The sequence below is a fragment of the Oryx dammah genome, unplaced genomic scaffold (genome assembly GCF_014754425.2).
Source record: "Oryx dammah isolate SB20612 unplaced genomic scaffold, SCBI_Odam_1.1 HiC_scaffold_22, whole genome shotgun sequence".
Classification (NCBI taxonomy): Eukaryota; Metazoa; Chordata; class Mammalia; order Artiodactyla; family Bovidae; genus Oryx; species Oryx dammah.
In genome coordinates this window covers 28,870,433-28,890,609 of record NW_024070206.1, presented here as the reverse complement: position 1 = coordinate 28,890,609, position 20,177 = coordinate 28,870,433, and the positions used below count along the sequence as shown (strand labels likewise).

Sequence of the window (20,177 nt, the reverse complement as noted above, 5' to 3'; positions counted from 1 at the left end):
CACTTTGCTGACAAATGTACATATAGTCAAAGCTATGGTTTTTCCGCTAGCCATGGACAGATATGAGAGTTGGACCATAAAGAAGGATGAGGGCCAAAGGACTGATGCTTTTGAGCTGTGGTGTTGGAGAAGACTCTTGAGAGTTCCCCGGACTGCAAGGAGATCAAACTAGTCAACCCTGAATATTCACTGGAAGGACTGATGCTGAAGCTGAAACTCCAATACTTTGGCTATCTGATGCGGAGAGCCAATTCATTAGAAAAGACTGATGCTGGGAAAGATTGAAGGCAAAAGAAGGGGGCAGCAGAAGATGAGATTGTTAGGTAGCATCACCAACTCAACAGATGTGAATCTGAGCAAACTCTGGGAGATAGTGAAGGACAGGGAAGCCTGGTTTGCTGCAGTTCATGAGTGGCAAAGAGTTAGACACAACTTAGAGACTGAACAACAAATGGTTTACATACATTCCTAACTCATCTTAAAGACTCTTCTTAAAGGGAGTAAGACATCTTGCCAGGAAAGATCAGAGATGCCATTCAGGAACCTCTAGGACAGACATTACTTTACAAAGTATCTATAATCTTTTAGCATCCAGGCCCATGGGAACAATTTTTCCCCCCCAAAGAGTCGGACACGACTGAGCGACTGAACTGAACTGAAGCCTTAGTTGGGCTTCTCTGGTGGTTTAGATGGTAAAGAATCCACCTGTAATGAGGGAGACCTGGGTTCAATCCCTGGGTTGGGAAGATCCCCTGGAGGAGGGCACGGCGACCCACTCCAGTATTCTTGCCGGGAAAATCCCCATGGACAGAGGAGCCTGGCATGCTGTAGTCCATAGAGTCGGACACGAATGAGCAACTGACCATGCACACACACATGAGCCTTATTTAGTAAAATTTCAACTTCATAGATTCCCACTGAATGACTATCTTGAAGTAAACATATTTCTACCACCATTGTTTAGAAGAAAAGAGATGAACATCCATTTAGCCCTGATCAGAGCCATGTGTGGCTCTGGAGGACCTCACCGGGCTCGTTTCAAGCCTGCAGGCACCTGCCCTTCCCAGCAGACAGCGTGGTCCTGTCCGTCTCAGGACCTCTGCTTTGGCTGGTCAGTCCTTGCAGGCAGCGCCTTCCCGCATTCCCTCTCATCCTTCAGTTCTCTGTGTGGGAGTCACCACCTCAGCAAGGCCCCCCCACCCAGTCTGTTCCGGCAGCTCCCCCGTCCCTTGCCCGCTCTCTGCCTTAACTTGGGTTTGTCTTTCACTTTGTTTTTTATTTATTTATTTATTATTTTACTTTACAATTCTGTATTGGTTTTGCCATACATTGACATGAATCCACCACGGGTGTACATGCGTTCCCTGAAATCACTTACTGGCCGCATGACTGACTTTGACCAGTAGAATAAGGGGAAAGCGCTGTCCTGGGATTTCAGAGCCCAGGTTTTGTAGCTTTGTGGCTTTATGACAGGCTTTGTGGCTTCCTTTCTCACGCTCTGGGAACCCTGAGATCGCTGGGGGTGAGGGGGGTACTCTGGCTGACCTCCTCGAGGACAAAGGGCCACAGGGAGAGAGACACTGAGCTGTCCCCAGCGGACCTTCCAGCAAGTTCGGCAGAAAGACTGCCCAGCCAAGCCACAGGATTGCAAGAAATAAATCATGTTGTTTTTAGCCACTAAAATTAGGGGCTAAATAGACAGTGAAAGACAACAATAAATGAAGGAAAAACCTTTCAGACTAAACACTTAGGGAGAGCTCGCCTAGGGACACCTGCTGCCACGCACAGGGTGTCCTAATCAATAAGCGTTTCTCAGAAAGACAGGGCTCTTGCTCGACTTCCTTATGGATAGATAATGAGGTCAAGCAAGAGTCCTGTTAAGATAAGCATTTTATAGGCGAGAAAAAACAGGCTCAGAAAGGTTAATCAACTTGCCCGAGGTCACACAGCCAGAAAAGCAGAGTAGGAATGTGAATCCAGGTCAGCCTGGTTTTAAAGCCCCATGCCCTTTATATGATGTGAAGGATACAAAAGCTGATAACTGATTTTACAAGCTGTGTTCAAGGTATGTTCTAGATTAGTACACATATTCAAACCATTCTTGTATTTAAAGTATCTACATTTCTATCAAGAACGTTAACATCTAAACCTGCAACACGGTCCCTTGAGGCAGTCCCTAAGGTAGATCAAAGATCTGACTGGGTTACCCTACTTCTCAAGGAAGAGGAGCCTCATGCACTTTGGAAAGATTTTCTACAAGGGTTAAAAATAGTAGATAATCTGAAGAGCTAGCTAAATCCCGCTCCTTCCCTTTGCGCTTTTTCATGTAAAAGGTTGGTAACAGAGTTGTAGAATTATTATTATTATTATAATTATTTTTACAATAATGAAGAAAAAAAGATCAGGGTAAATCAGAACAATTCTACAGTCTTTGCATAATCTCTAACTTGCTCATACTTCAATCCAACAGTCACCTAACTGCCTCCCTTTGTCAAAAAGAGGTACTGGATGTGTCCAAGGGTATATTCATCGCAAGAGAAGCCTTAGATCTCAGGCTGGCATGAGCACCACCCTGTCTGTCCATCACAGCTGCCACACGAGGTCCCAGTGCCACAGTCCCGGAGGCTGAGACCACCACAGTGAAATGCAGAGGTTTACTGTCAACTACAGTCTTGGCGATAAACCAGGCATTGGAATTCAGTAAGAAACTTGAACTTGACATTGGCATTGAAGGCATTAATTAATTAATAAGCGTTGATTAATTGATTGGCATTGAACCTAGATTTACTACCATTTGTAAACAGAAAGAAAGCATTGAGTACCTATGCACTGCTAAATTTCTGTTTCTGAAATTTACTTTTTAACTCATGTGTGCTTTCTGTAGTGCAGTGGTTATCATGTTCTCCTGACACTTTTTTTAAACTTCTCTGGAAAATACTCCCTCACAGTGCAGGAACCAGAGGTTTCTGAGGCCCCTCGCTTCTCCTCCACCCTCACCTCCCACCTCCTCACCAGGTCTTAGTGCCTGTATCTTAGGAAGGTAGCTGGAATCCTCGCCTCCTTCCAGAGTTCCAGAGCTTTCCTCCAGGACCTCACCCTTGTTTGCCTAGTTTATTTCAAGATTCTCCTAACAAGGCTGTCTGCTTCCCATCTTCTCCTTCCAACCCACTCTCCACACTGGTGGCAGGAGTGATCTTTCTAAAAAGCCAATCTTTTCATGAAAAAAAGTGAAAGTGTTATTTGCTCCGTGATGTCCGACTCTGCGACCCCATGGGCCCACCAGACTCCTCTGTCCATGCGGTTCTACAGGCAAGAACACTGGAGTGGGTTGCCATCCCTGATTAATCCCCTCCATGGTGACCTGATGCCTTCAGGACACAACACAAAGTCCTCAACAGGTGTGACTCAGAAGACCCTTCAAAATCTTCATGCTGCCAGAGCCCACGCATAACTAAGAAAAGGTGTCTCAAGATGCTTTCCTATCACTTGGTGTAAAATCATCACCAAAACATCTTATGGAAAACTCCAAATGATGTTTGGGCCACCTCAATATATACAAATCTGTAATGTCCTCAACGCCTCCTTCTCCTGGTCCCAGGAAGCCCTTCTAGAACTCTACCTTTTTCTTTCCTTCTTTCCTTCCTCCATTCTTCCTCCCATCCTTCCCATTCTTCCTGCCTACCTTCCCTCCCTCCCTTTTGTAAGAAGCTATAAGGATGACCCTCGGGTCTGCTCCTATTGCTCCATGTTCTTGGCTGGTGGCTCAGATGGTAAAGAATCTGCCTGCAATGCAGGAGATGCAGGCTCAATCCTTGGGTCGGGAAGATCCCCTAGAGAAGGAAATGGCAACCTACTCCAGTGTTCTTGCCTGGGAAACCCCATAGACAGAGGAGCCTGGCAGGCTGCTGTCCATGGGGTTGCAGGAGTGTCGACATGACTCAGCGACAAAACCACCACCACCTTGCCAGGTCATAGGATTAACTCCTGCTGTTGAAACTGTTTGCCGGTGTGTCTCCTGCAGGCCTGGGGGCTTCCAGGGAGCAGCGACCGTGAACTAGCAGCTGCCTCGGCTGTGCCTGGTACAGAGGAGGCGGCGCTTAATAAGAGTTCAATGAATGAAGAATATGCTAAATATTCAAGACTCCAGTTCTCTTTGGTAAACACCATTCCTTGAATTCTGTTTTACTGGCATCTACAGAGAGCCGCCAAACTAAGATATCAGAATTCACCTGTCTCTCTCTAAGCCATATCTGGCCTGTCTCCATGCCAACAGTGGCTGCCCCACCCTGCCACGCAGGTTAAAATGCCCAGCCTGGGGAGGGACAGAGCGCAAAGGCATGCCCCAGCAGGCTGTCGCCCCCAACTCTCAGAGTTTTCATCATTAGCACATGCCACACTGACTCACAACTTGGCAAGGGCAAGTAGCTCCTCTGGAGAAGGAAACGGCAACCCACTCCAGTGTTCTTGCCTGGAGAATCCCATGGACAGAGGAGCCTGGCAGGCTACAGTCCACGGGGTCACAAAGAGTCGGACATGACTTGGCAACTAAACAATCACAACTAGCTCCTTACAAAGTGATCAGGGGAATCAAAACCTTTTCTTGGGGTCAAGGAACCTCCAGGCAGCCATGTCCTCCAACCAAACAGGCTGCTTTACAAACCCATCCCAAGATGGCATCACTCTCCTAAAGTAAGCACTTAAGAGTCTTTCTGCAGCTGCTGATTTTATTCTTCATCACTCTTCGTTTGAACTTGGAGGAATAAGAGAGTGCCCAGAGGTCAGTGTCCCTCTAGAGTGAATATTTTGTGCATCCTTTCATTTTAAAAAAAAGCCCTTGAAGATGTGTCTACTAAACATGAACTTTCTAAAAATAAATGCCAAGTGATTATAAATGATCACTTGGACCCAGAAAACCTCAGTAATATCCAGGGTCATGTAAAGCTAAAAACATTCTGGCTTGCAAAAGGGTTCTGTCCTTTTGCTTCAAGTCTCCTTTATTTCCAGTGTCTGGAACTGAGCCTATGGAATTTCTAGAACAGTACTTCTCGATCTGGGCTGTACACTGGAATCTCCTGGTAAAACATCATTGCCTGGGTGTGGAATCCCAAACTCAAGAGATGCTGATAGAGTCCCAGGATCTGTAAACTAAGGCCTGAGGGCCAGATCCTTTTGTTTTAGTAAACAAAGTTTTATTGGAACACAGCCAAAGCTCATTCATTCATGTATTGTCTATTCTTTTCGTGTTACAACAGCAGAGTTGAGTACATGCAACTTTGCCTACAAAGCTGAAAATATTTACTATATCTTTACAGGAAAGTATTTCATGCCAACCATGAAATACATATTTCTTCTAACCAGAGCAGTGGTTCTTAACAAGAGACATACACCAGAATCATCTAGAAAATATGTTCAAAATACCAGCCTGAACTTCACCCCTGGAAATCTTCCCAGGTGGCACTAATGAAACCCGCCTGCCAATGAAGGAGACTTAAGAGAAGCTGATTCGATCCCTGGATGAGGAAGACCCCCTGGAGGAGGGCATGGCAACCCACTCCAGTATTCTTACCTGGAGAATCCCATGGACAGAGGGGCCTGGTGGGTTACAGTCCACGGGGTCACAAAGAGTCGGACAAGACTGAAATGACTTGGCACGCATGCAAGAGACAGGCCAGAATCATCTAGAAAATCTGTTCAAAATACCAGGCTGAACTTCACCCTGGAAATCTAGATTTAAGATCTGAGGGTGAAACACAGGCATTTACATTTTGTAAAAGCAGGTTCTTAAACACAGCTTTGTTTAAGAACCACTGAGAAGACATGAAAGCATTAATGGGCCTCAGTGAATTAAAATCCTCAGGGATGGGAGAGACCTGGTATCATCCAGTGTTGTATATTTCCTGGCAGCTGAGATGCTTGTGTTCCTAAGGTTCACTGCCAGAAGTCAGGCCCCAAACTGGGTGTTTTTAAAGTGCATTAGTAGAAAATCAAATTGAACGGGATCTCTCTGATTTCAAATTCCCAAATAAATTTAACTGCGCTAAGTGGAATTTCTTTTCTTCAAGGCTGTGTAACAGAAGTCTGAACTTTCCTTCAAATTCAATTAAATTTCCTTCCCTAAGTCAACACCAGCCTATCTGGGGAGAAAAGAGAACAGAATAACAAAGGGATTACTGGAAACAGACCAGAAACAGAGTATCTAAAACATGCTTGTGGAAGGAGACCAGCGATGTATCGTAATCCAGGCTCAAAAGCTGAGCCCCATTCTAGTCAAAGGGCAAACATTTAAGGACACACTTGCTGTACCCACTATGGGTAGAATACCATGCCGTGGGGATCAGAAAGTAAGTCAAGCACAGCTACTGTCCCCGAGTGACCAAGTGTGTGTGCGCATGCATGCTCAGTTGCTTCAGTTGTGTCTGACTCTTTGCAACCCCATGGACTGTAACCCGCCAGGATCCTCTGTCCATGGGATTTCCCAGGCAAGAATACTAGAGTAGGTTGCCATTTCTTCCCCCAGGGGATCTTCCTGACCCAGAGATCGAACCCGAATCTCCTGTGTCTTCTGTATTGCAGATGAATTCAGTTCAGTTCGGTCGCTCAGTCGTGTCCGACTCTGCGACCCCATGAATCTCAGCACGCCAGGCCTCCCTGTCCATCACCAACTCCCGGAGTTCACTCAGACTCATGTCTATCGAGTTGGTGATGCCATCCAGCCATCTCATCCTCTGTTGTCCCCTTCTCTTCCTGCCCCCAATCCCTCCCAGCATCAGGGTCTTTTCCAATGAGTCAACTCTTCGCATGAGGTGGCCAAAGTACTGGAGTTTCAGCTTTAGCATCATTCCTTCCAATGAACACCCAGGACTGATCTCCTTTAGAATGGACTGGTTGGATCTCCTTGTACTCCAACAAACTCTCAAGAGTCTTCTCCAACACCACAGTTCAAAAGCATCAATTCTTTGGTGCTCAGCCTTCTTCACAGGCCAACTCTCACATCCATACATGACCACTGGAAAAACCATAGCCTTGACTAGACGGACCTTTGTTGGCAAAGTAAGCAGATGGATTACTTCTCTTTAAATAAATCAGTACCTTTTTGTGATCCTTTTAATGAGGTTAAATGAACAGAAATCTGGCCAACCTTTATTATAGAGAGTCAGTAACTTCAAATATCCCCAAAGTAACCTTGAATCTGTGAGATCCATCACCTGCCTTTGGAAATTCTTAACTGAAATATTTTACACCAATAATACAAGACACAGCCTGAGGGATGCGTAAGTTCCCCATTGTGAATGATTCCCATTTAAAAGGAGCACCTTGTACAAGACACAACCCTGCATATTAACCATCAAACACGTTTGTGATTTTACTTGTTTATATATTAAATATGTTACCTTATGAGTTGCCCCCACCCTACTCCCAACTAAAATATAAGTTGTATAAGTTGTAGGAGAGCTGGGAAATTTATTTCACTGCTAAGTCCCCTGCAGCCAGAATGGTGTCAGACACATAGTAGGTGCTCACAAAACACGTGCAGAATCAGGGATTACGTAGGCAGAGCACCTCTCCACCCCAAAGCCTACTTCTGCACACTCGGCCACTCTCTTCCTGGGCACTTTTCTGGCTGCAGCAGCTCCTTGGCCCCGCTGCAGGCCAGGTCCAGAGAGTTAATGCCCTCCCCACCCGGCAGGTGACTGAAGTTCTCCACTCAGCTGGGGGAATGCTGAGCAAGTTCTCTGCTGTCTCCCAGAGCTGCTAAGAGGGCGACAGCTCCAGGAGCTACCGCAGGACCAAGCTCGCTAAGGCAACTTCAGAAAGGCCCCCTTCAGTCTCAGACTCACTCCCTTACTGATGTGTCCTGGGGTCACCTCCCAAATGAACTGCTTGCACCCAGTCCCTTTCTCAGAGTCCCTTCATGGAGAACCAAGACGGCAGGCAGCTGACTGTCACTGAAGCTTCCTGAGCAAACTGGAGACAGACAACCCTAATGGCTTAGTCCCCTTCATCAGGCAGTGCCTTTGCAAAGCACAGACAGGATTAGACAATGAAGGGGCAGGGGGGTGAGGAGTCCAAATGCAACACACCCACAAGGCACCACCAAGCTCCCGTAAGAATGATTTGAACTTGAACATAGCCATGTGCGTAGAAGAAGGAATATGGAGAACATTTTTACTGAAGTTAAACCAAGTGAGAAATTACTTGCCTTTTATTATGTCTCCAGCTACTGGATCCTCTGGACTTGGAGTAGAAATAGGAAGGATGGGAATTTCTAGAAAAATAGTTTATTGAAAAATACAGAGAAAAATTAAGGACACAGCATAGTAAAACAGTAAATTGCAGTAACTAGGAAGATGCCCACTCCAACATAGTGAAAGTAGTGTGTAAAAACCAATTGAAAACAAAAAAAAAAGGAAATATTGCTACACTTAAAAGATGTGAGTGTGATGTGCATACTAATGAACAGAAATGGATATTCTGTGCTCACAATAGCTAAGTCCCAGTCAACTAGGGCTGAACTGGACTTTTTTTTAAAGAATTAATTAACCAGCGTTGGCTGCCCTGGGTTTTCGTTGCTGTGTGTGGGTTTCTCATTGCGGTGGCTCCTCCTATGGCAGAGCACGGGCTCTAGGCCTGTGGGCTTCCGTAGTTGTGTTGCACGGGCCGAGCTGCCCCAAGACATGTGGAATCTTCCTGGAGCAGGAATCGAGCCTGTGTCCTCTGCACTAGCAGGTGGATTCTTAACCACTGGGCCACCAGAGAAGTCCCTTTAGTATCTTTATTGTTCTTTAATATAAAATTGAGACTAGTTTTTAAAAAAGGTTTCCTTATAAGTTTTTACTCTAAAACTTTGCTTATGAAAATACAATTTCTGCTCAGCCTCTGTCTAATAATTAAGGATTCTAAATTAATTAAGCCCTGATTCAGGGCTTAATGTTACTATGTGTGGGCTTAAAAGTCGGCTCCTTTAACTCTAAGATGGTTATATAATTTGTCCTCCAAACTGGGACACTCAACAGTGGAAGTGGGTCCTTACTGAACAGTGACCCTGGGACTGCAGGTGGGTACGGGGCCAGATGGTGACCACACACCAGATGGGGCCACACACGTCCTGTCTGCACAGCCTCAAACTCAATGTGATTTTCCCAGGATAGTAGAACTGTGAGGTGGGAATGGGCAACAACTAAGGTCTCAGTGTGGCAGCCTCTTCCCGAGACAGTGTTTCTCTGTCCTGACACCAAACTCCAGTTTCTACGCTAATGCAGAACAAACAGAACCATGGCTCCTGCCCCAACCTGCACAGCAGATTTCAGAATCTCCTGCTCCGTGTTCCTCCCTGGTAGTTCAGACAGTAAAGGATCTGCCTGCAATGTGGGAGACCTGGGCTCGGTCCCTGGGGTGGGAAGATCCCCTGGAGAACGGAATGGCAACCCACTCCTGTGTTCTTGCCTGGAGAATCCCGTGGACAGAGGCTATAGTCCACGGGGTCCCAAAGAGACAGACATGACTGAGCGACTAACACACTTGCTCCCTGTTCTACAATGTTTCTAACAGATATATATTTTTTCTCTCTGAGGTACTGAGCCATTCTGTTAGGTCATGACAATAGGGTGAGATGGGAGGGCTCCCCTGTAAAGTAGGTAGGAGCAGAAACATCCCTTAGCCACCAGAAACACAACATACAAACGTGTGTGTGCAAACAAATATCTGGAAGCCCATGACATTTTTTCCAAGGTTTATGAAAAAAAACTTCACACATGGATTACTATTAAATTGAAATTGCCAATATTTGCCCCTTAGGTCTGATGAGATGGTCATGTCTATGGTACAGCCTAATACTTTGGAGATAAATAACACTATACAACATACTTATATAAAGGTAATGTTCCAAACTTTGGGAAACACTTGCACACAAATACTGGGTTGGCCAAAAGTTCATCTGGGTTTTCCTGTAACATCTTATGGAAAAACATGAACGTAGTTTTGGCCAACCCAATACAGCCTTCCTGGCCCTATTTCTGTCCCCCCCTCTTCCCCCCCCCCCCCGCCTGCCACGCCCTCAGGGGTCGATGCACAAAGCCCAGGTAAGAGCCAAGGAGCCAGGCCTCCCCTTCTACCACCAGGACTTACTGGAGCAAACTGGGAAATGATAGTAGCCGGCCGCACACTCCTCACAGTGGTCTCCGCGGAAGTTGGGCCTGCAGGTGCAGCGGCCGGAGCCCTGCTCACAGTCCTCTGCGTGCTCCGGGTGGCAGCTGCAGGCTAAGAAAAACCCCGGTTTCAGAGGGTCCGTCCTTCATTGCACCTCTTAAGGCCAATATTTCGTAATGTCCTTATTACTGGGTTGATTGAAAAGGTCATTCGGGTATTTTCATAAGGTGCTACGGAAACACCCAAACTGACTTTTTGGCCAATCCAGTCCTTCATCATTGGTCCACATGTGTTCCTGAAAGGGCACTGCTTTCCACTTCATACCTGGTGGATGCTTTGCAGAGACCCAACCCCGCGGCCCTCAGAGACCAGCTTTAATGAGCAGTCACACTGGGAAGGCCTCCGGGATGTGGTTTATGATGTGAGCACCACCCAGCTCTCCATGCAAGAGGCAAAAGGCACTGTCCCCCCATCAGAGGGGCTGGGTGGGCAGAGCCTCTCCTGGCTATGAGCCAGCTGCCAATGTCCAGAGAGCTCCTCGTTACACAGCTGTGTTGTGGACACGAGTGTGAGATGCCTAGACACTGAAATATAATCTGTGGATGGCACAGCAAGATCACGTCCATAATCCAAATGTTAGAATCAAATGATAAGTCTCACTGAAGGCAGTTTTTGTGACCGACATGATGGTCAGGTTTGCACTCCAGAGGGACAGACTTGGGCTGTAAAATGCTTGGTAATGCCCTCACTTCCCCTGACCTGGCCAAAGTCCTCACCTTGGGCAGCGAAAATACTGTCACAGCTCAGCTGAGTACCTGTGCAGTGAGGACCTGGGAGGCTGCAGAAGTCATGAGCACCAAGCATCCCCCAAGCCTGGCCTCTCCTGAGGTCCTTTGTTTAATTTGTTATTATTCATGTGTCGAGTGGTTTCTTAATGCTATGCCTCTAATACCTCCAGGAGATCATTTCAGTGACAAAGAAAGAAACTAGAAAAGTGATGGAAAACTGAGGTTCCTAATAAGGCAAGACTATATTCACAATGTCCTGTTTTCCTTAGCCAAGGCCTATTTTTTGTGAACACAAGAAAAATGATGGGCATACTTCATGGGATGATGTGGAAGATCGAGACAAAACAGAGACCCACTTTTAACAATGATGATGCCCTCAAACCTTAATGATACAATGAATGAATTTGGGGGGAAAGTGGGCATGGAAGTCAACTTCAGGAATGGAATTGTTTTCTAACTGCAATAGCCAGAGAACATAAAAGAATCAAAGAACTTTCACATGCTGAACAAAGTCCATAATCTGATCTATGGCTGATAATTGCACAGGGGGAAAAAAGTGGTGTTTCTCTGTACAATGGAAGCGGTAGGTTACAGCGGCACTGGACAGATATGAATAATATCCTAACCTACAAGTTAGTGGTTCTGTCACCTGGACGAAAATATTTAACTACTAAGACCCTTTGATTTTTCTACATCTAAAAAGGAGACTAATAATACATTAAGTTTGTTGTGAGAAAAGAACTTTGTGAAATTATTCAGGCAATGCCTTGTATACAGCAAGGGCTCAATGAATCATAACTATTTTGAATATTATGACTATTTGTAAATCCTTATGAAACCATTGCTGTGTGTCTTATGCTAATTCTGATGAAATCTGAAATTACTGGAGATCACAGAAACATTTCAAAACAACAGAAAACATTTGCTGCAGGCCTAGTATGGGACAGGCCCAAGTCTCAGTATTCTCCCAGGTGGTTTTTTGGTGTGTTTATTTTTTTTTAATTATTTTCTTCTTCTTATTGTTGTTTATTTTTTCTTTTGTGGCCATGCTATATGGCATGTAGGATCTTAGTTCCCTAACCAGGGATCAAATCCATGACCCCTGCACTGGAAGCGTAGTCCTGACCACTGGACTGTCAGGGAAATCCCTTCCTAGGTGGTTTTGATGGCAATTCACTTAATCTTACAGACTAGATTATCATTTCCATTTATATAGAAGAAATCTGATTCTCAGAGACACATATGAGGTCACACAGTTAGTAAGGAGGAGAACCAATAATATGAAGAGAGAGAGAAAACAAAAGGAATTTTTAGCCAATCGTAATTTAGACCAATGTTCTCTCTGAAGTCTAAGACACATCAAATTGGAATGAAACTTACGAATGCAGCCATCGGGGGCATGGACCGGAATGCCATAAGGGCGGTAATAGCCCTTAGCACACTTCTCACAGTTTACACCAGCTGTGTTATGCTAGAAAGAAAACAAAAGAAAACTTAGAGGGAAGGAGAACCACTTATTTTGTGCTATTCATCCTGAGAAATAATTCTGTCTTACACAACTGTAATGTTAAAATCACTGAAGAAAAAAAAAAGCACAGATCTTGACCTTGAGTCTCCAAGATCTATCAGAGGACACTGGCTTGAACTTGGCTCTGGAATTGTTTCCCATTGGAAGAGGAGATGAGACCACGAACTGAACAGGCCAAGTTTTCCTCACTACCTCTTATTGAAGCACCTGATAGCTGAGTGAGCAAAAACTCCAGAGGGCCACTCTTCCAAGCTTCATTTGACAGTGATGAATGGATAGTAGCTCACCTTTAGGTTTAACCCTGGGAATAAAGGGCCACGTGTGTATTTTTATCTTCTTCAGTTTTGAAAGAAACTGCATCTATAACTCCTCCTCTCGTCATTCCAAAACTTTATCTTTGCTTTACTCTGAAACCATTTCCCAAACATTTCTGCTATGAGAATGGAAAATGTAGGCATGTGTCTCACACACAGAGCTCATTTTAAAGTACAATACAAGGCAGCCTTTTATATTTCACAGCTAATCCTTGTAATTGCCAGAAAATCAAATTACCCAACATGCACCATCAATTTCCAAGAACTATAAATGATGGATCTAGCTCAATTCTGTCCCCCTTCCCAATTTGGAAACAATCAGAAGGACAATATTCTTTCGTTAATGAAAGGAAAGGCAATAAGAAATTTTAAAAAAACAAATATAACACACTGATTCAAAAAGAGTCTGCATAGAACACAGAGAGAACAAGGACCCTTTCTGGATCCTCTTCCCTTTAATATGATTTTATTAATTACAGACTTTTATTTATTACCACTTCTTGTCCTGTGGGCTAAAATCTGAATTCACTTGAACACTGAGGTCAAAACCACATTGGCCACGTCTTTGACTTCATTTACATGCGTAAACATCTTGGGCAAATAGGAAACGGCTGTGGTCCGCCCTCTCTTCCGTCAAATGCCAATGACCCCTCAACTCTGTTGTTGCCACTATCGCTTCTGATGGAGCACATCAGGTTGAACTTGGGCCCCAGTTTTTTTCTGATGACTAATGACGTTAAGCCCTTCGTATGCTTATTTGGCCACTCATATACCCACTTTTATGAAGTGTTTATTGTATGCTTATTGACCATTCATACATCCACTTTCTGTGAAGTGGATATTCAAACCATTTGCAATTGTATTAAGTTATTTGTCTTTTTATTACTGAGTTGTGGGAGTTCTTTATACATCCTGGATACCAACCAATCTTCAGATTGATGTTTTGGGAATATTTTCGCCCCATTCATGTCTTGCCTATTCATTTTCTGCAGTGCCTTTTGTGAGCAGAAGTTTTTCATTTTGATGAAGTCTAATTTGTTTATTTTTCATGGTTATTGTTTTTGATGACCTAAGGAAACTTTGCTCATCCTCTGAATCATAAGGATTATCTCCTATATTTTTCTCTAAAGCTTAAAATTTTAACTTTATTTTGGGTCTGATCCATATCAATTTAGTTTTTTGCGTATGTTTGAGATGAATGGTCAAAGTTAACCTTTTCCCCATATAAAATTCAGTTACTCCAGAACCATTTGTTGAAAAGACTTTCTCTTCTCTCCCTACCTCCTGTCATTAGATTGCCTGGGTACTTTTATCAAAAATAAAATGTCCATTGTGGACATAAAATGACCCAAGTCTGGGCCTGCTTCTGTGCCTCCTGTTGTGCAATGCTGATCCATGCTTCCAGCCTTATGTCAGCAGCAGTGTTTCAGTTACTGTAGCTTTACGGTTAATCTTGAAGCATGATATGCTCTCCAGTTTTATTTAGTTTCTTCAAGACAACTTGGAATACTCTAGGTCATTTATATAACCATATAAATTTCAATCCACATGTCAACGTCTTTATAAAAAATAAAAAAGAACTTCCATTAATTTCGTACAGCAATTTGGGGAAAACTGATACCTTAATACTACTGAGTCTTCTAACCCATAAATATGTTACATTTTTCTATTTTATTTAGTTTTTTCTAGATTTCTCTCAGCAAAGCTTTTTAGCTTTAACAGAGAGGTCTTACATGTCTTTTGCTAAATTTGTTCCTGAGCATTTTATGTTTTTTAATACTATTTTCAATCAAATTTTAATTTCATCTTCCTATTGATTGCTACTAGTATATATAAATACAATTAGTTTTTCTATATTGTCATTGTACCCTACAACATTACTAAATTCGCTTATTGGTTCTGGTAATTGTCTTGTATATTCCTTAGGCTTTTTTACATAAACAATCATGTCATCTCCAAATAGAAACAGTTTTACTAGTTCTACTTGTTCCTTTCTGACCTTAATACTTTTTTCCCCCTTGTCTTAACGCAGTGGTTGGGTCCTCCAGGACACTGTAACAAGAATCCTTTCTTGTTCCCAGTCTCTAGAAGGAAAGAGTTCAGTACTTCATCACTAACATGACGTCCATTATAGGGTTTTCATAAATATCCTTCATCAAATTTCAGACCGTCCAGAGCACCTGCAGCTTTTATGTGCATGCAAATCAACGGAAGGTCCTGTAATACAGAGCTTTAACAAGATCCTGGGATCTTCCACTTATTCACAAAGCCCAGTGACTCATAGCAAACCTATGGTGCATATTTACTTGTATTTAATTAACTGTGATGACAGATGATATAAAATGTGTGGAGAGGGAGACATGCAGAGAATGGTGGGTCTCTCTGAGGGTGTGTATCCCTGGTTCCATACAAAGAGGCACCTCATGTAAAGTGCCTCTTTAATGGCAACATTAACAAAATACCATTCTAAAAGCAAACAAGACAGAATATAGACTAAATTCATGAACATTTTACACAATTTTTAATGAATATCTTGAGGCAGATATACATATACCCTCCTCTGCTATATACAGCTCTTAGCTAAATTCCAGTGAACCCAATCATTCCACAGAAGGGATGAAGAATCAGTTCTTACTTGGTTTCAATGTCAATGGCAGACATCATTAACTGATCATGACATACTTCCTCTAGACTCAGAATCCATTTGAAAATGGGATTTAAAGTCAGCATGGAAATTGATACGAATTTGTCCTATCTCAGAGCCTTTCTACTACAACATGGATAGCAGTCAAGATGAGAGGAATTCTCCCCTCCAATTAGGCAAAGGCCCAAAAATCTAATCAACAGAGTTTGGGCAAATATCCCTCAGTCCATTTTCCCTACAATCTCTAAATTACATCCAGCTAAGCAGGCTTTCTATGTACAAAAGTGGAGAAAGGGTGTCAGAAAATCCTTTCGATTGCATATCACTTTCTTGACATCATTTTATTTATTTTTATTTTTAAAATTTCTTATAAATTCTTATAAATGTCTTTTAAAAATATTTTTATATATTATATATATTATTTACTTATTTATTTTTGGCTATGCTGGGTCTTTGTTGGTGTATGGGCTTTTTTCTAGTTGCAGTGAGCCAGGGCTACACTCCAGCTGTGGTGCGCAGGCTCCTCATTGCAGTGGCTTCTCCTGTGGAGTATGGGCTCTGGGGCACACGAGCATCAGTAGTTGCAGCTCCCAGGCTCTACAGCACAGGCTCTACAGTTGTGGTACACAGGCTTAATTGCTCTGTGCCATATGCATTATCTTTCTGGACTAGGGATCAAACCCATGTCTCCTGCACTGGCAGGCGGATTCTTTACCACTGAGCCACCAGGGAAGCTGGTAATATTGTTTTAGAGTAGGGCTTCCTGAATGTTCATTTCCTAGGCTGACTTAAATAGTGCCTTACCTGACAGTTAATGCAGACCCCTCCTCCTGCATAGAGGCCTTGGATATTCAAGCTTGCCTGTTGCCTCTCCACATCTGGATCATAGTAACAGTCGGTGGAGTGTCCATGGCAGTTGCATGCTGAGGAAAGAGTATTCTAAGTTAGTACTGCATCGTGACTATGAGACCCTCAGTAAATCCCCACACCCCCTGCTCTGAGAGGATTACTGCTCACTGAACTACAAGAAAGTCCATTCTGGAACACCATGGATACCCTGAGTGGAAAATTCTAGAGAATTTTACACAAAGATCAGCCTACAACCATATGCAATTTATACTTTCTTTTGTTTGATATTAATTGGGAGAAAGTTTCTCTTTTCAAAAAAATAAGATACGTCATTACAACAAATTAAGATAAATCAACATGCCAAGGAGATCAAACCAGTCCATCCTAAAGGAAATCAACCCTGAATATTCATTGGAAGGACTGGTGCTGAAGCTGAAGCTCCAATACTCTGGCCACCTAATGCAAAGAGCCGACTCACTGGAAAAGACCCTGATGCTGGAAAAGATTGAAGGCAGGAGGAGAAGGGGATGACAGAGGAGGTGGTTGGATGGCATTACTGACTCAATGACATGAGTTTGAGCAAGCTGCAGGAGACGGTGATGGACAGGGAAGCCTGGCATGCTGCAGCTCATGGGGTCATATGGGTCATAAAGACTGAACTACAACAACAGGCCAGTTAAGCTGCACAAAGTGAATATTGCTACTACTCCTACTGCCAAGAATAACCGAGTTCCTGATACACTACGGACAGCATTACATGCATTTTCTTATTTTATATGCATAATAACTTTCTAGGGGAGGTATGATGATGTCCATAGCCCAGATGGGGACGCTGAGGCTTAGAGAGGTTAAGGGAAGTGTTCATTCACAGAGTTCACAAGTCAGACAGGCAGAATCCTGACTTGTCTTTCTGTGACTCCAAAACCTATTCTCTCAGTCAACATTCTAAGCCTTTCATCTCAGCTTTATCTATAATAGTGATTAAATGGAAGTAATCTTGACATCTAACCACAGGGAAATGGCTAAGCAAACAACAGTATATTTGCTTGACTGAGTTCTATGAAGTCAAGCACTGCTCATGTTTTGTTTGCAATAGAGTATGGTGCCCTGCACACAGTCAGGACTCAACAAAACAAACACTTTTTAGATACACTTGAATCAAGAATGGACTATACCATGTGCCATCACCAAGTATGTCAAAGAGTTTTTAATAATACGGGAAAATATTTTTAAATACTAAGTGAAAAAGATCCAGATATGAAATTGTATAAAATAATATACTCTTGAGCATTTAAAGTATGTATGAAAAAATACTAAAATACCTAACAGAATATTAATCTCTTAGGGTAATGAAAGTATTAATGATTTTACTTTAAGAAATAATTTCCAAATTATTTACAATTAATATATGATACTTATAAAATTAGAAAATATAGTTTAAATCCATTTAGGATTTTCATCATTGCCAAGATGAAAAAGATTTAACACAAGTAAAATTCTTCTTGTCTCTTAGGTAGAATATATATTCACCACATTCCACCTAGATTGAATTTTCTATCTTTCCAGGAATTTGTATATTTTGATCAAGTTCTCAGATAAATCTATTAGGGAAGAAGATTGAGTTAGAATTCCAAATTAATCTGTTTTTTTAAGTCTCTATTGAATATGTTACAGCATTGCTTCTGTGTTATGTTTTGGTTTTGTGGCCCTGAGGAATGCAGATCTTAGCTCCCCAACCAGGAATCCAACTCACAGCCCCCTGCATTGGAAGGTGAAGTTTTAACCACTGGACCATTAGGGAAGTCCCCAGTTAATCCTGTTTTTAAGGGCTTGAACATTTTCTTATTTTCATTTCCTCAGTGGTGCCATGATTTTTTTAGGCATTTCTATTTACTACATCAGTTATTTCTTCAGAAGTCTTTATTTTGAATTGCATAACTCACATGGAATTTAGACAGCATTTAACAAATATCTTACTAGGTCTGATTTCCACATGCAGCCTGTAATTTTTAACCATTTTGGCAAGTGTAAGAAAGTTAAAAACTTATGAAAGGAAATTATTTAAAAGTCACATGTTGGAGTAAGCATGTCATTCACTGAGGGGTTCCATGAGTCTGGAAAACAAATCATATGACCAATGTTGGAGTTTATGTGATAACATTTACTCAATCAAACTATTTTAAACCAGCATCTGAAAGTGTAGAAAGAAACGACCCCTGATTATTACTTTTCCCTCTTTTTGGCCTTATTATCTAGGGATAAGAAGTAGGGGATTCAATGAAAAGGAACCTGTTAGCTTTGACTATCAAGTGAGAATGGCCATCCAGGTAACACCCTGGACCTAAAGATCATCTGAGCGTTCCCCCAGACAGCATCCATACCTTCCAACAAGGCTAGCATCTCTCAAATCTCGCTTGGAACTTCTCACCAGAAATGCATTCTAAGTAATTCTGCTGGTTACAGAAATTACAGTCTTATTTCTTAACAGTTACAAGAATTTTTTGGCCAAAATGCTTTCTTATCCATCTAGTTAAAACAACAACAACAAAGTGAAAGTGTTAGTCACTCAGTTGTGTCCAACTCTTTGGGACCCCATGGACTGTAGCCCACCAGGCTCCTCTGTCCACGGAATTCTCCAGGCAAGAATTCTGGAGTATGTTGCCATGCCCTCCCAGGAGGGGATCTTCCTGAATCAAGGATCGAACCTGGGTCTCCTGCATTGCAGGCAAATTCTTTACTGTCTGAGCCACCATGGAAGCCCCCTAGTTCAACAAACCTGGATCCAAACACCTTTTGGTCATTTCATAAAAGCAAACTCATCTTCAAATGCTAAGAATATTCAGGAAAAAATAAGCCACAATCTCCAAAGTCAATAACGACAAGTTAAAAAATGTTTCTAGCAAATGGAATAAATATGTGAATTTCTAAGAAGATGGGTTTAAAAGAAAATCTTTAGTTGGCTGTCATAGGGCTTGTTTGTTAAAATAACACTTTTTTTTTAGCTTTATATTGTGCCTGTAATTAAAAGCAGCCTCTCGCCTTTCTTCCTTCCTTCCCTGGTCCCCTCCACCCTACATCCCCCTCAGTCCTATTCCCTCGGTGCTTCCAGTTCTCTGTTTAGACATCAATCTCACCACCTTCTCTGGACGTCGGTCCTCAAAAAAATCAGGATTCCAATCCAGTATCACATCCTATGAAACTGTAAGGGCTTAAAATTTAATAGTGGCTGCATCGCATTTTAGATTGCTAAACAGAGAGGCCAATTGCCAAAGCACTCTGCCCAATCTTTGCATACAGTGAATGTTTAATATATATTTATATTAATGGTCATTATTGTTGCTATTTTTGTTCACATATTTCTATCTGAATTTAGAGTGGGGCACTTCTACCTCCAGTCGGTGACTTACTCATTGGGATGGATAGTTCCGACTCCCAAGATTGACATGATCCTGCCCTGTTCACGAGCACAGGAAAAACACTGCCCTCAGTCCTTAGGCAGGCTTCCCAGGTGGCACTAGAAGAACCCGCCTGCCAATGGAGACATAAGAGACATGGGTTCGATCCCTGGGTTGGGAAGATTCCTTGGAGGAGGGCATGGCAACCCACTCCAATATACTTGCCTGGGAAATCCCACGAACAGAGAAGCCTGGTGGGCTACAGTCTGTAAGGTCGCACAGAGTTGGACACAAGTGAAGCAACTGAGCGCGCATGCATTCAGTCCTCAGGCAGAAATGAGGGGGTCATGGGCGGGGCCTTGCGTCCCAGGGTCCCTCCTCCAGGGCTCACCTTCACACTCATTGCTCTGCTTCCCCGTGGCGGGCCGCCAGCGCCTCTGACTGTACCCCGCGCAACAGCGATCACACGTCTCCCCGCAAGTATTGTGCTGGCATTCACACCGAAACCTGGGC

General features: G+C 43.0%; 1 protein-coding gene across 1 annotated transcript in view; it reads right to left on the bottom strand.

The window, feature by feature from the left end:
* LOC120880834 (laminin subunit alpha-3-like) overlaps positions 1 to 20,177 on the bottom strand; it is a gene marked incomplete at its 5' end in the record, with an annotated part of 34,246 nt that overhangs the window by 1,601 nt on the left and 12,468 nt on the right. The window contains 5 exons of the mRNA XM_040264239.1: positions 8,201 to 8,266; positions 10,126 to 10,257; positions 12,315 to 12,405; positions 16,225 to 16,343; positions 20,056 to 20,171. Of these exons, the coding sequence (XP_040120173.1) occupies positions 8,201 to 8,266; positions 10,126 to 10,257; positions 12,315 to 12,405; positions 16,225 to 16,343; positions 20,056 to 20,171 (524 nt within the window). The remainder of the gene's footprint in view (positions 1 to 8,200; positions 8,267 to 10,125; positions 10,258 to 12,314; positions 12,406 to 16,224; positions 16,344 to 20,055; positions 20,172 to 20,177) is intronic.